Source organism: Leptopilina boulardi, unplaced genomic scaffold (genome assembly GCF_019393585.1).
Source record: "Leptopilina boulardi isolate dan_hultmark-lab unplaced genomic scaffold, ZJU_Lbou_2.1 LbouV2_154, whole genome shotgun sequence".
Taxonomy (NCBI): Eukaryota; Metazoa; Arthropoda; class Insecta; order Hymenoptera; family Figitidae; genus Leptopilina; species Leptopilina boulardi.
In genome coordinates, this window is record NW_026137701.1 from 473,260 (window position 1) to 488,564 (window position 15,305).

General features: G+C 27.8%; 1 protein-coding gene and 1 long non-coding RNA gene across 3 annotated transcripts in view; one reads left to right on the forward strand and one right to left on the reverse strand.

Moving 5' to 3' along the window:
- Positions 1-276: 276 nt before the first annotated feature.
- Positions 277-15,305, reverse strand: part of LOC127276809 (uncharacterized) — a 50,234-nt gene continuing 35,205 nt past the window's right edge. The window contains exons 2-13 of one of the 2 annotated variants that reach the window (XM_051297466.1): positions 11,843-12,014; positions 11,598-11,621; positions 11,385-11,500; positions 11,050-11,287; positions 7,913-10,951; positions 5,791-5,988; positions 4,465-5,098; positions 3,181-3,381; positions 2,230-2,364; positions 1,765-2,042; positions 1,223-1,420; positions 277-980 (exon numbers count right to left, since the gene is read on the reverse strand). In XM_051297466.1, coding sequence (XP_051153423.1) covers positions 736-980; positions 1,223-1,420; positions 1,765-2,042; positions 2,230-2,364; positions 3,181-3,381; positions 4,465-5,098; positions 5,791-5,988; positions 7,913-10,951; positions 11,050-11,287; positions 11,385-11,500; positions 11,598-11,621; positions 11,843-12,014 — 5,478 coding nt within the window. In that variant the 3' untranslated portion in view covers positions 277-735. Of the gene's footprint in view, positions 981-1,222; positions 1,421-1,764; positions 2,043-2,229; positions 2,365-3,180; positions 3,382-4,464; positions 5,099-5,790; positions 5,992-7,912; positions 10,952-11,049; positions 11,288-11,384; positions 11,501-11,597; positions 11,622-11,842; positions 12,015-15,305 lie in introns of both variants that reach the window. The other variant, XM_051297465.1, reaches the window with a different exon arrangement.
- LOC127276821 (uncharacterized) overlaps positions 2,373-15,305 on the forward strand; it is a 60,564-nt gene continuing 47,631 nt past the window's right edge. Inside the window, exons 1-3 of the long non-coding RNA XR_007842263.1 lie at positions 2,373-2,892; positions 5,754-5,994; positions 13,272-13,329. This is a non-coding gene — a long non-coding RNA (uncharacterized LOC127276821). The remainder of the gene's footprint in view (positions 2,893-5,753; positions 5,995-13,271; positions 13,330-15,305) is intronic.

Genomic DNA, 15,305 nt, shown 5'->3' on the forward strand with positions numbered 1-15,305 from the left:
GAAATAAGGAATTAAAATTAGTTTTAAAATTTCTTTTTTTTTTTTTTATTAAAACGTATTATTTTAAAATAGATTATTTTACACTTAAACAGTAAATTATAATTATTATTTTTTAAATATGTACAAGTAAGACTGAGTTATAAAATATCTCTTTGTCCAAATTATAAAAGTCTAACAATTTCTATATTTATATATTTATATATCTCAACTGAGAAGTCAAAATATTATATCTCAACGAGATTTTACAAATATCACAAACAGTCTATGAACTCTTAAAAAAAAATAAGTTTGTCATTAGTTTGTCTCTTATTACAATATAAAAGGCAGAGTAGAATATTTTCTAAATTTTAAATTAATTCTTTAATTATTAATTCAATTAAAAATTAATTAACAATGGATAATTTAATTGTATAATTAATTCCATTTGATTTTAATTTAATTTTTTAAATTAAGTAACAGTGATCAACTATTATTTTTCAGAATATTTGTGAATGAAAATAATTGTTTTCGATTAAATGTCACTTTTTTTTTGTACATTTTTTTCTCGTTTTGAGAAATGGATTTTTTTCTTCTTCAACATTACAGTGTTAATTATAGAAGAATAATGTGACAAATTTTTTAAGTAACACAGAATTGATTGTCGCAAATCATTGTGTGTTTAATTATTAAAAACGATTTTGTGCGTTTTAATTGTCTCGATAAATTATGAAAAAAAAATATGGAAGATCAGTCTTTTCAAGATTGATTTGTCGTACAATTGCGCTCATCACTGCCATCGGAACATTCGAGAAATCCATTACATATTCTCGATTTTGGTAGGCATTCTCCCAAGGGACATCTGTGACCTTTGCAAGAAGTCATCATTGGCGGAATTTCCTTTCGACTTATCGTTCGTTCCATCCATGGCAAATAGTGATAAACTTTTGTATAAACTCCCGGTCTTCCTGGTCTTGCGCATCCATAACCATTGGAAGTCAAACCTGTGATGGAAAAATCATTACTTTTAAAATTCAACAACTATATTAATATATTTGGTTTTTTTTTAAATAATTTTTTACACAATGGAAATTATATTTTTTTTGTTTAATTTGATTTTATGTCTTTTTTTTACTAAAAAAAATAAACAGTTACTAATATGCTTGTCGTTTAATATTGATATGAGATAACTATTAAATTATTTCAGGAAATTGCAATTTTATTTTCAATAGAAAAGTTATTTTACCATGAAGAGTGAATCTGTTATCAGATTCTGAACAAACGAGTGGACCTCCACTGTCTCCTAGGCAAGCATCTTTCCCACCATCTTTCAAGCCAGCACAAAGCATTCCGGACGTGATTCTATAAAGAGGCAGAAATAGTGTCTTTCTTCGACAATCCTCCGTGGAGATTAAAGGAAGTTCCGCTTCTTGAAGAGTGTCAGCTGGGGGGAAAAAAAAGGTAAATATACATATATATTAGATGAATAATTCAAGATTTGTCTCTTGCTAAACGTTAATTCCAAAAAATTTTCCAATTTTAAAAATTCATATTCAAAAATATAAAACAATGATTAAAAAAATTTTTTTCTAATAAAACTTTTATCAGAGATTATTTTTTAATTCTTTCAACTACTAAGTTACCTAACATTTTTATTTAAATTATTATTTTTACAATAAGAATTTTACTTATAAAAACAAAAAAAAAAAAAAAAAAAATTGGAAATGTGTAATAATTAAAAGGCTAAGAAAATCTATAAAATTACGCGAGGAAAAAAAAACAGCTTACGAAATATTCGTCCAATTTCAAATAACTGTCCCCATCCGGTGACGGTACACATTGTTCCACTTTTTGGCTCGGATTCTGGTAGACAAACAGGTCGAACATAATCGCTGAATGTTACAGGAGCCTCAAGTCTCAAGAGAGCTATATCATTAATAAATCCATTATCAATGTAATCAGGATGCAATGAAATGTAATCCAATCTCAAAAGTTGTTCATGAGGACTAGGAAAATTGCCTTTACGAGTCGCTCCAATTCTCGCCACCCAATGTTCATTTTGAGCACTGAAAAAATTTTTGCCCAAATTTATAAATTTTTGATATTTTACAATTTTTATCTTAAAATTTAATTGAAAATGATTTAAAATTTTTCGATTTATTTTAAATAAAAATAAAAAGTATTAGAGCAAAGAATTGGAATGCTAAATTTTAAGGACTACCACCTACTTAAGAAACAGTCTCGAAAACTTACTGATAAAAACAGTGCCCGGCTGAAAGAACCCATCTGTCATTGATAAGAGCACCTCCGCACTGATAATCGCCCTCTTTGTAAAGCGCAACCTGCCAGGGCCAACTACCTGCTGAAGAACTACCGCCACCGACGATTCTGTAATGTCGAGATAACGATCTACTTAAATATTTTTGTTACTCAAGAAAGATCCTTTAAAAGAATTCCTCTCACTTTATACAGTGATCTCTTTTTTTTTTTTTTTGGCAAAAAGATTCACAGGAAATATGAAATCGAATTATTTATTACACTGAAAGAATTTTCTTAATAAATTGTTTTGTCAAATATTAAAAAGAAAAACGTCAAAAGCAGAACTTCTTTTTTCTACACTTCAAACTAATCCAAATAAGCTTTTCTTTAAAGAGTAAAGTAGCTCCATCTAGCGTAGTTACATTAAAGTTTTACAATCACGAATATAGTTTGCAGATAGTTTGACGAAGATGACTTCCAGTGGCTACATATTTGTGTTTTAATATCATTTTAAATTATATTTTAATGTTTCTAATCTTTAAAATTATTTGATCTGATCTTGATATTTGATTAAGGAAGTAAATGGAGAATATAAATTATATGTGAGTGTCATAAACGAATCAAACATCGGACGACATAACCTCAAAATATTTAAAGGTAATTTAAATTAGTTTTTTTGGAATAAATTTAAAATTAGCGTTTTTCTAAACAGGTATATTATACATAAAGTACAGTGTGCATTTTGTACAAAAGAAGTATTCTCCGACTAGTTTGATTGCTGGGTGAACAAAGCAAAATAAACTGTCATTTGCAGAAAACTGCTTCTTTTCGTACTTACTGCGTACAATTATAAATTTTTTAAATAAATTTCATTTTCTTTCAGTGTAAGAAATTTGTTTTAAATTTAAATTTTTTTTTTCCATTACAATGAAATTGGTTTAGTACCTTGCTTGGGACAAAACTTGTGTTCTGATTCCACACTCGAGATTTTTGCATTTCACTTTGAGAACTTCTCTACTGGGACATGTTGTGGGTTTAAAAGTTAAACTCGGCTTATCTGATATTTTGTCGTTAAGTGATAAACTATAATAATGGCGATCGATCAAAGTCAAGTCTTCCTTAACTTTTTCCACCCTCTCATAATCTCTGTAATTAAAAAGAATTTTTTTTTTTAAGTTTGTCGTTAAATTTTAATTAATATAAGATAATGATCATCATATAGGATAGAATTAGTATAAAATTTTGTAAATTAATGTTAGAAAATTATAATGAATTCAAAAATTAATTTTCCCGTGGTATGAAAGAATATATTATGGGCGATTCCACGTGAGATTTACATATGAAATTTTAAATTCGGTAAATATATTTTTTTTTCGATCTTTATAGAAAAAAAGATTTACGTATTTTTTTTCTTTTTTTTATAAGTGCTCAAATTTTTGAGTTATGAATTTTTAAAAATTTAATTTTTTCGAGTTTTTTTAAAATACACCTAATTTCAATGACATCTAACTCTAAAAGCATTGAATTTACGAATTATGACCAACATACAAAAAAGTTTCAGTTTTTCATCGACTTTCAAAATATGTTAACGGAAAAAAAAATTTTTGAATTTGTTTATAAAAAACAGCAATTTTTTATAAATAAATTAAATTTTTTTTAATTATGGGCGATTTTTTTTTTTATTTTTACACACATGAAAATAAAAGCAAAATTTTATAATAAGTTTTGGAGTGGGCCTGATGATCCTTTTGTTTATATAATTTGTTTAAAAAAATTTTTTTCGGTTTTTTTTTTATTTTTCGAAATGAAAAGTGTTTTGAGCACTAGGATCTTTTAGTAAACTCATTGAAAATACATTTTATTTTGAAAAATAAAAAAAAAACGAAAAAAAATAAATTTTTTTTTTAAACAAATTATATAAATAAAAGGATCATCAGGCCCACTCCAAAACTTATTACAAAATTTTCCTCTTATTTTCATGTGTGTAAAAATAAAAAAAAAAAAATTAAAAAAAATCACCCCTAAATTAAAAAAAAATTTAATTTGTTTATAACTTATAAAAAAATATAAAAATACGTAAACCTTTTTTTTCTATAAAGATCGAAAAAAAATATATTTACAGAATTTAAAATGTCATATGTAAATCTTACGTGGAATCGCCCATATATAATTAATTTGTCAATTTTCTATAATTTAGATAAAAATCTTGGGACTTAAAATGAGACTCACTGATAGGTAATGGCTTTACAGACGGCTCTTCCTAAATCTTCAACAGTCCAAGACGTTTGTTTTTCAAGCATTAAATTATTAATATTTTCCAGACAAAGTTTGCCCCATTTTCCATTTTTTCTCACATGCAAGAAACCCCTGTCATTATAATTATACACTTCACGTTGATTACTATTTTTCATAAAAGAAATTCCATCTTTGGCATTTGTCTGAAAGGAATTTTGAGAATTTAAACTAGTTTTTGAATTTGAATCAATTTCTCTACCTGAAGCAACATCAGTGACATTTTTATCATGGGAAAATGAAATATAATCAGCTTCAGTTGAATTATTAGTCAATTTTTCTTCATCATTTCCCTCATTTTGAAAAGTTGTACTTTCAAGAACAAGAGATTCAACTGCTAGTTGATCATAATCAAAGGGTGTTTCAAAAATTTGTTCATCTTTAGCTGATTTTTCAGAATTGATACTTGGAATATTGAAAGAATTTTCATCTTCTATTTTATCATCTATTAGAGCAGCACATTTTTTCTCGTCCTCACCATCTGGACAATCTCTAATGCCATCACAAACTTTATTTTGATCGATGCAAAATCTATTGTTTCCACAAACGAATTGTCCTTCCTTGCACCAAACTTTATGAGAAAAATGAAACATTTTTTATTGTTATTTTAATTAATTATTGTTAATAATTTATGAGCCAAAAATTCTGAACGTTCAAATACGAAGCTGAAGTACGCAACGTTTATGATAAACGATTTTTAAAGAAATAATTTTTTAAAATGTAAAATTCTATAATTTTTTGCCTAAAAAATATTTTTTTAATAATTTGATTAATGAAAACTACAAGAAATATTTTTTAGGCGAAAAATTATAGAATTTTTCATTTTAAAAATTTAATTCTTTAAAATCGTTTATCATAAACGTTGCGTACTTCGTGTTCAAATGAACAAAATATTTTTTTCAATCAATAAATTATTAAAAATTATAATGTAAATGTAAAATAAAACAATAAATTAAACAAATATTAAATTAATAACTTCGTTTTAGATATATTTAAAACAATATTTTGTAATAAAATTCGTACTTAAAGAAGTTGCAAAAATAATTTCGTTTATTTGAACGTTCAAAACTTTTGGCTCATAATAATTTTTAATCTTTAGTGTTTATTTTTTATATAAGAAATTTCATTTTTTTTGTATAAATAATTTTTTTTATTGAAAATTAAATATAGAGACAATTTTGAATGGAAATTAAATTGGAAAATATTTTTACATTTTTTTTTTGCAGGTTTTTTAAATTTTTTTTAAAATTATTAATTGCTTACCGCAATTTGTTTCGTCGGAATAATCCCAGCAATCGGGAACACCGTCGCAGATTTTTTGATGAAAGAGCTGTGCCTTAAGGAAATCTGCACAGGTGCAATTAGCCTCATCTTCGGAATTTGTACATTCACTTAACATATTGCATCGAGCACCAAATGGCAAACATTTTCCATCGCTACACCGGAAACCAGTACATTTTTCTGCTGGTAAGATAAAAATTATTTTTAAACATTTTACTTTTTTTATTAATATTATTTCTTGAGAAATAATTAAAATAATAAACGTAAATTTTTATTATTTTTCATTTACAATTTCTTTTATTTCATTTTTTTTTCTTATATTATTTCTAAAGGAAATCAATTTTACACGATAGATTTTTCAAAAAAATTTGGAATTAAAAAAAAATTAAATAAATACAAAATCTCAAAAAGGTCAAAAATTATTTTTAAAAAATATTTATAGTTTATAAAATAGTTTTAAATTCTTTATAATGATGAAAGAAAAATTGGCTTTACTGATCATGAATTTTAATTATTATATTAGATTAGGGTGGCTACCCAACCTTGAAACCTTGAAAACCGGGAAAATAACGATGAATTTTTAGTTATGCCTTGAAAAACTATACATAAATTCATCTTTAATTTTTTCTCTTAAAATTTGAATTTTTCAAAATCTTATGAGCCAAAAGTTCTGAACGTTCAAATGAACAAAATATTTTTTTCATTGTATAATAAATATTAAAAATTATAATGTTAATGTAAAATAAAACAGTAAATTAAACAAATATTAAATTAATAACTTCGTTTTAGATATTTAAAACAATATTTTGTAATAAAATTCATACTTAAAGAAGTTACAAAAAAAATTTTGTTCATTTGAACGTTCAAAACTTTTCGCTCATAAAATTTTTTTTTTTCAAACATGACGTTTCGACTTTTTTTTTGAAATTAAAAATTGTGGTGAATTATGTAAAAAAAAATTTATTTACGATAGAGTTTTTTTTTATAAAATCAAAATTTGACCAAGAATTGTGAAAACAAATCTTAGAACTGATTTTTTAACAAAAATAAATTCTTAAAAATTGAAAATTGCATTAAAAATACTTCCAATAATTTTATTTTTGCAATTTTTTATTTAAAGTCAATTAATTAAGATTTAAATTAGTAATGATTGTTTTTTTTAAATAATTGAATATTGATAAATAATAATTAGATGCCAAAAAATTGAATAATAACAAATAGTTTTTATTTTTCAATTTAATTTAAAAATGTAATTGTTTATTGTCATAATTGTAGTTTTTAACATTATGTACGTTATTTTTGATGAGCTAAATGTTTTGAACGTTCAAATGAACGAAATTTTTTTTCAACTTCTTTAAGTACAAATTTTATTACAAAATATTGTTTTAAAAATCCAAATAAAAGTTATATAATTTAATAATTGTTTAATTTATTGTTTTATTTTACATTGACATCATAATTTTTAATAATTTATAGATTGAAAAAAAAATATTTCGTTCATTTGAACGTTCAAAACTTTTGGCTCATTATTTTTGAAAATGACGATTCTATACAGAATGACACAATTTTTGAAACAAGGTCACAAAACTGTTAGAAGAGTATAATATATTTTTTTTTTAATTTCAATAAAAATTCGTAACACTGGCCTGCCTTTGTAATATTTCCCACAAAGAATAATGGTAAATAACAGTTTGACTTGAAACAAGTCTTTTATGCAAAAATATGAAACAGAAAATTATAATCATCTAATTGTAGACTTCAGAACTAGGTTTCAAGACCGTTTGGTAATAATCTCACTGAGTATTGTGGAAAAAAAACTTCATTATAGAATTTAGATTTTCAAACCAATTGTTCGTATAAACTGAAGGAAATTTTTTGTTTAAAATAAAAAAAAAACGAAATATAAAATAAAAGATTAGTAAAAATTAACAAGCATGAATTTTTCTTGAACAAAGGACTAATTATATTAATTACTCTTTTTTTTTAATTAATGATGAACTAATTAAATTATGTTTTTTCAAAAAGTACTTAAAGTAATTAAATTAATTACATTTCTCTATGTTATTTATTGACGAGTTGTTTTTTTTCGGAAATGAATTCTTACCTGTACTTTGAAGAATATTTTCTTCAGTTGTCGATATTTTTTTATCAATTCGCTCATCTTTCTTTGTGAGGACTTTCATCATCACTTCAACTCCATCGCGACTGACAGTGAAACTCGATGAACTATTCTTGAAAATTGTTGTCTCATTACCAGTTGTAATGTCGGCAATTTTTTTCAATTCATCAACATTTGTCGACGTCGCAGGTTGTTGTGAATCTTTAATTTGTGTATTGTAATTATTTTTAATAATTTTTGGTTTAGATGTACCTGAATCGTCAACAGTTCTTACATCAGCAAATTGTTTCAATTGATCAATAAGAAATTGATTTTGTTGTCCATTTGATGTTTTTCTATCTGATGTTTGCATTGTGGAAGAATCATCACCTGACCATGCAAATAATTTATCCCTGGATTTATTATTATCATCATCATCATCATCATTTTGAAATGATCGAGTTTCGATAATTTCGACTTTGCCAAAATTTTGTGAATTCTTATTAGTTGTGGATTGTCGTAAATTTACATTACCTAAATTAGTGATTCCTAAATGTTTATTTGCTGTTGTTTTATGTTCGGTTGTGATATCCATTTTTCGTGTTGCTTCAGGTGCCGTTGTTGTGGAGGAATTTGTGACAATGAGCTTGAGAGTAACTGGATTTCCCTGAATACTTGATGACACTTTAGTGCTAATGGATGTGACAACTTCGATAATTTGCTCGACACTTCCATTTTCATGATTCAATGGTTTAACGACTTTTGTTATATTACCTTTTCCAATGGGTGGTAATGGTGGTGGTTCCCTTGCCAATAATTGTAAATTGAATAGTCTATTTAGAAGTGCAGCTTCATTGAGAGCTTGAAATGGCGTATCAGTAGTGGTGGTAGTAGTTGATGATGATTTTTCCAAAAGTCTTGTTGATTTTTCTTTGTCAATTTTTGGTCTTGGCCGAATTGGCCTAACACCAGTGTTACTTTTGACTGGTGCTAATGTTACAAGATTATTTTCCACAACATTTGCTTTTAATGTGGCATTATAAACTTTTCTCTTTGCATCCAATGTTGTTGTTGAACTTTCATTAACAGCAGCGAACCATAATGATGGCTCTTCAATAGTTCCCACTGATGATGATGTTGATGATAATTTTCCAGGAACATGTTTCATTGTATTTATTTCGACGAAGGTTGAATTTCTTGAATTTAACCATTTTTTTGTTGTTGAATCATGATCAGTTTTTGAAGGTGAAAAATTTGATCTCAATGATTCTGATGAAATTTCCAATTGTGGAAAATCAGTACTGGTATTGAGAGACTCTTTTGAAATAGGAGTTTCAACTTTTGTGATTTCTTCAGTTAGATTCATGGTTTCTGTTGATTTTTCAATTTCTTCGGATTCTAATGATAATTCAATTTTGGAGGAATTTGACAAATGGAAGTGACTACTGTTGTCAGTATCAGTGTCCTTAACGTGGGTTTCAAATTCGACGATTCTTTCTAAATTAGATGGAGATTGATTTTGCTTTTTTTGTGAAGAACTGGGAACACGAGGATTGCCATTGACAATATGTTTGGAATCGGTTTTATCATCGTTTCTCTCAAATTGAACGGCAGTTATTGTGGCGACTCCGGTTTGAAGATGTTTTTCCGTATCGTGCTTCTTTGGATTATCAATTATGGGATGTGGAATAATTTCATCATCTTCCCAAACGGAGGCAATTTTATCAACTGGAATTGTGTGTCTAAAAGGTTTAAGAGTTCCTGAATGTTCAACCAAACTGGGTCTAGCACCACCGTTTAAATCGGGTGTTCGATAACTCGTGTAAATTGGTTGCTGAATAATATGATCGGGTCTCTTGAGACTTGTGTCATCAGTGATTGCTGATATTTCGGAAAATCGATTTCTACTCTCTAGATCAATTTCTAAATCAGATACTGGTTCGGCAACACCAATACCGGAAATTTGTAGGGGCATTTCATCGAAATAGGGTTTTTCATTTGTGAGAAGTGTTGGCAATTCAGATGTTTCAAAATCAATTGTTGTAGCAGGTCTGGTACTCGAAAAATTAGAATCATCCAATCGACTCACTGGTTTACGGTCAAATGACACTGTTGATGTTTGAGAATTTATTTGAGTTATTATGTCCAAATGACTTTTTTCAATATCCTTTGATGATTCCGGTGATGTTTTCAATCTTAATTCAAATGTATCGGGAGGTAATTGACCGGAAATTTCAATATCAGGCCGCCGAACATGATCTTCGGAGTTGTGGGTAAAATTATTTTTGACTTTTGATTCCTCATCGGGAACAATTCGATCGTGTGGAAAATCTGTTTCCTCTGCGTCAAATGTATTCATTCCAGGTGGATTAACTGGTCGTGTGATTTGTGATTGATTTAAAAATAAATCTGGTGGCTTTACTTCGGATATTGGAGTACCCAATATTAATTCTTCGTCGCGTATTAATTCTTTATCTCTGACAGGTTGAACAAAAGGATGTGTGATTTTTGTTGGATTTGGATTAAAATGCGCTTCATTGCGTTCGGTTAAAGGTTTCAAATCGGTATTGATAAAAGTTGGAATTATTGGTTTCCAGGGTGATGTTTCAAAATCAGGTTTCACAAAATCTTTATGTAGCTCGTCATTAATTTTTGTCGTACTTGAAATTGTGGATTTTGTTGAAATTTCCGTTTTTGTTATTGAACTTTCAGAAGTTGTTTGATCGGATTTTGTTGTTTCTGATGTTGTTTTTGGAGTTGTGAAAGAAGTTTCTGTTTCTTTGGTAGTAGTTATTTTGACTGTTGAACTATTTTGAAATGGATTGAGTTTAGTGGCTTTATAGGTTCCCTGAATTGTTGGAACATTATTGAAATCAATTTCCGGTTCACTTGATTCAAATTTGGTTGGTCTTGTTTTAAGTTTGGAATTAGTGAGAAGGGAACTATTTTTATTGGGTCGCAAAATTCCATTCTTGGTGATCATGGCGTTTCTCTGCTGACTTGTTAGACTTGATCTTTGACCGGAAGTTGTATCTGAATTTATTCCTGAATAATTAAATTAATCTTTAGAAACTATTAAGTGTTAAAAATTAATTTTTTAATTTTAAACAATAAAAGTAGGAGTAAAAAAAATTATTACGTACTCTTCACGGAAACACTGGTTAAATCGAGTTCCATGTCTTTGAAAACTGATGTAATTGAATAAGTTTCTTTAACAATAATTTCCTCTATAGTATCTTCTAAATTTGCAATAGACCTTGGTACCTTCCTTCTATCAAGATAGAGTCTAAAGAAGACTTTCAAGGTTTCATTTTCGAATCTGTCGATAAATGCCTGTTTGTAGGAGGGGCCCAAGATACTTCTTCTAAAGAGATGTTCAACCTTAAACGAAAAAAAACAAGATATTCGCATTTAATTCATATTTTATTTTAATTAAGAATTTTTTTCCGATTCTGTTATGAGTCGATGATGAACTTACAATATTTTTATATTTACGTTCCTTATCTCTGAATACCATACTGGTATTAAGCTTTAACATTGGATTATATTTTTCCCCCTTTACTATCCTGAAGCTACAGAAAAAACCTATGATGGCTGTAAAAAGAAATAAGAGAATTTTGAATTATTTTGAAATTCTCATTTTAAATTAAGAAAAAAATAAATTTTAATTAAATGAACAATAAATACATACCTGTTTTTGAATCTGTTCTAAGAGCTGAAACAAATATTTTATTTAAATTTTTTTGTTTGTTTCTAGAGCAGAAAAATAAAATAATTTGAGAAAATTTTATTTTTAATTTTATTCTATAGAGAATTTATTGCCAAAAAAAGTTTTTACTATTTTTCTGATAATAAAGTAGAGCAAACAAAAGTTTTTTGAAAATATTTTATAAATTGTGAAATTTTGATTTGATTAAGATTAGTAGTATAACGAACCTCCCATCCATAAAGCTAAACCTCCTATTGCTAAGACTGCCATTAAAACTAGCATAGCTATAATAATTAGCATAGTACTGCCAAATTTCCATGAAGAATCGGCTTGTTTCTTCTTTGAAGTTTGTGGGGGTACTCTCGACCATGCTGAACGGGGCGGAAGAAAATAATCGCTCTGCAATCAGAAAAATTTTGTTTTTTTTTTAAATTTAATTTAATCTAAATTTATATTTTATAAATTTTGAAATAATTATTAAAATTTTTGTTTTATTTATCAAAACATGAAGAACCAACTATAAAAAGTAGTAATTACAAAAATATACTCATTATATACGTTTGTCTATTAGTACCTGCTCAGAAACATTTTAACGTGACTAAACGAATAGATTTTTGAAAGGAAGATGATTGAAAATTGTAGTTTTTTTAATTACGCGAGCGTTTCTAATGAACATGCGTGTACTTTTCGGTGGTCTCTGATGGGTAGGGTGTATGGTAATATTGATAACGGTACCACACAAGGAATGTATTATAAAAGAACAAGAATTTTCAAAGTGTTGGGTCAGCTGTGAATACTCGTTCTGAACGACCTCACAGAAATTTTATAAAATTTCGCTTAGCGGTACATTTAACCAACTGACATGCAATATAAGAGTTGCTCTCTTGCGACTAGTCATGAACCTTTATAATACACTTATATAAAGGCAAAGAAACAATATATAAGTAGAGAATATAACAATAGTTGTATATTTTTGTATTATATTTGCCATTCTTCTCTAGATTCCAACAATCCATTTTTTTTCTCAATCGAAAAGTATTTAATTATGTATAAATAATTTTCATCCTTATAATTATTGAAACGCTTTGAATTGCGCTACTGTAAAAAGAAGAATTTGCAAATTCCACAGAGTTACATTAAAAATCAAGCACAAATTTTATGATTGAGTAATGAACGATAATAGTTCTCGTAACAAAAGCCAAACTATCACTCGTGAAGCGCAAATATGCAAAGAGTTTAAAAAAAAGCTTTTCAAGAACAAAAAAAAAAAAATTCAAAAGAATAAAACTCTAAGTATTGAATGTGTTCCTTGATTGTTTTTACGACTTAAGAAGAAAGAATTTTAAGTATCTGTATGTAGACATGAATGTAACAACAAAGTAAGTCACTGTCGGGTTTTATTGTTCAACTTTTTTTTTATGCTATAAAATTTAAAAGAAGCGATGGAAAAAATGTGATACAATATAACAGTATTTTTTCAAAAATATTTTCAATCCACTGTAATTTTAGTTATATCGCCGGTTTTAAGCGATCAATGCGAAATTTTCTCTTTCGATGCGTAATAACTTTTGCTGGGTTATTATTATATGTTCTTTGAAAAATATGAAAAAGTTAGAAAAAATTGCACAATATAATATTTACAATTTTTTTTTTTAGTTCATGTCGGGAGTAATCCAATATGCAGCAATCGTTCTAATCTGGGATTCAGCGATCGGTGAGTGGTTTTTCATTTAACTTCTTTCTCTGTTTAAGACAGTTCAATATATGAATTGATTTTTTTCATTTCAAATTAATTATGGTAAAATAAATTTTTTTTGAAAATGAATTTGTATATATAGGTATATATTTGCATCAGGTGCATTCAATAAAAATGTTCATTACTACACGAAAAAAAAATTTATTGGATTCAAATAATCATTTACACGGAGAAAAATGGGATTGTGTTGCAAACAATTTTTGCATTGTTGTCAGTAGGTTTGTTGATATTACAATTCGAAATGTTAATATTACAATTCGGATTGTTGTTTCTGTCGATTGCTGATGGAACAATCCGGATTTGTTCAGCTGACAGGTTTATTGTTCCATGTCACGTGGTCATCTTGAATTCTCGCAAACTGGCGTGCAGATCGTCGCGTCGTTTGCTGCTGGCACATGTGCCACTTTTGCTTTTATTATTAGTTTTTTTTTAAAATGACAAAGTGCTGTTAAATAATGAATCCGGTTAAAGTGAGAAATCTATTGCAAGTGCAATGAATGGATGAAGAGACAATTTCATCGTTTATCGGTAAGTTATACTCGGTTACTATTGTACATAACCTCATCTTAAAAAATACAAAATTTATATTAAATATTATTTAACAACAAATTTCAACTCAAAATAATTTTTTGGTTTCAAGTCAAAGAATTTGTTTCAGAAGCTGCATGTTCCAAAGATTTTAATGCAAATGAAACTGGTGACATGACCTACGGAAATATTCTATCTATTATTTTAGAAGGCGAAGAAACTGAACAAATTGTATTAGACGGATCAAAGCTTTGTTAATACAACAAATTGTATTGCCGATTTAACAATTTAGTTTTGTTATTTCAACTGTTCCATAACAATTTTCTTTGTTCATCAAACAATTCTGTTTGTTCACCGAACAATCCGAATAGTTTTAATAAAAATCCCATTTTAACAATTTTTTTTTGTCCCAAAATTAATAGAACTGCTGGTTCTATATTGACAATCTGGAATTGTTGTGTGAACTTAATTTTTAGTAACCACAACAATTCCGTTTTCTCCCTGTACTTAACTATTATTAAATAACACAGCCACACAAAAAAAAGTACCCGGGCCGGGGAATGAGACCACCATTTCTTGATGTATTTTGATGCGCTGAACACGAATCTGAAGTCCGTTTAGCTCCATCACGTCAGGATTTTGACATAACCTCAAAAAACATAGCTGATTTTAAATAACAGGACAAATTTTTTAAATAATGGCAGATTTGCTTGAATCTTGTTACTCGGGGGTTTTTGGGGTCGTTGATTACGAATTTAACGTCAGATTTATAAAATTCACAATGGCGGATCCAATATGGCGGACGAATTTTTAAAAAGTAGTTGGATTTTTACGAAAATTGGTATCTAGGGGTTTTGGGAGTCGCTGATTACAAATTTATCGTCAGATTATTCAAATTCAAAATGGCGGATCCAATATGGCGGACGAGTTTTTAAAAAATAGTTGAATTTTTATGTTGTGCCTGGGTGCAGACACATGTAGAAACTTAAAGATATTTGACCACCGTACTATATCCGCCATATTGAATTTGAATAATCTGACGTTAAATTCGTAATCAGCGACTCCAAAAAAACCCCATGATACCAATTTTTGTAAAAATCCAACTACTTTTTAAAAATTTATCCGCCATATTGAATTTGAATAATCTGACGTTAAATTCGTAATCAGCGACTCCAAAAAAACCCTATGATACCAATTTTTGTAAAAATCCAACTACTTTTTAAAAATTTATCCGCCATATTGAATTTGAATAATCTGACGTTAAATTCGTAATCAGCGACTCCAAAAAAACCGCATGATACCAATTTTTGTAAAAATCCAACTACTTTTTAAAAATTTGTCCGCCATATTGAATTTGAATAATCTGACGATAAATTTATAATCAGCAACTCCCAAAACCCCTAGAT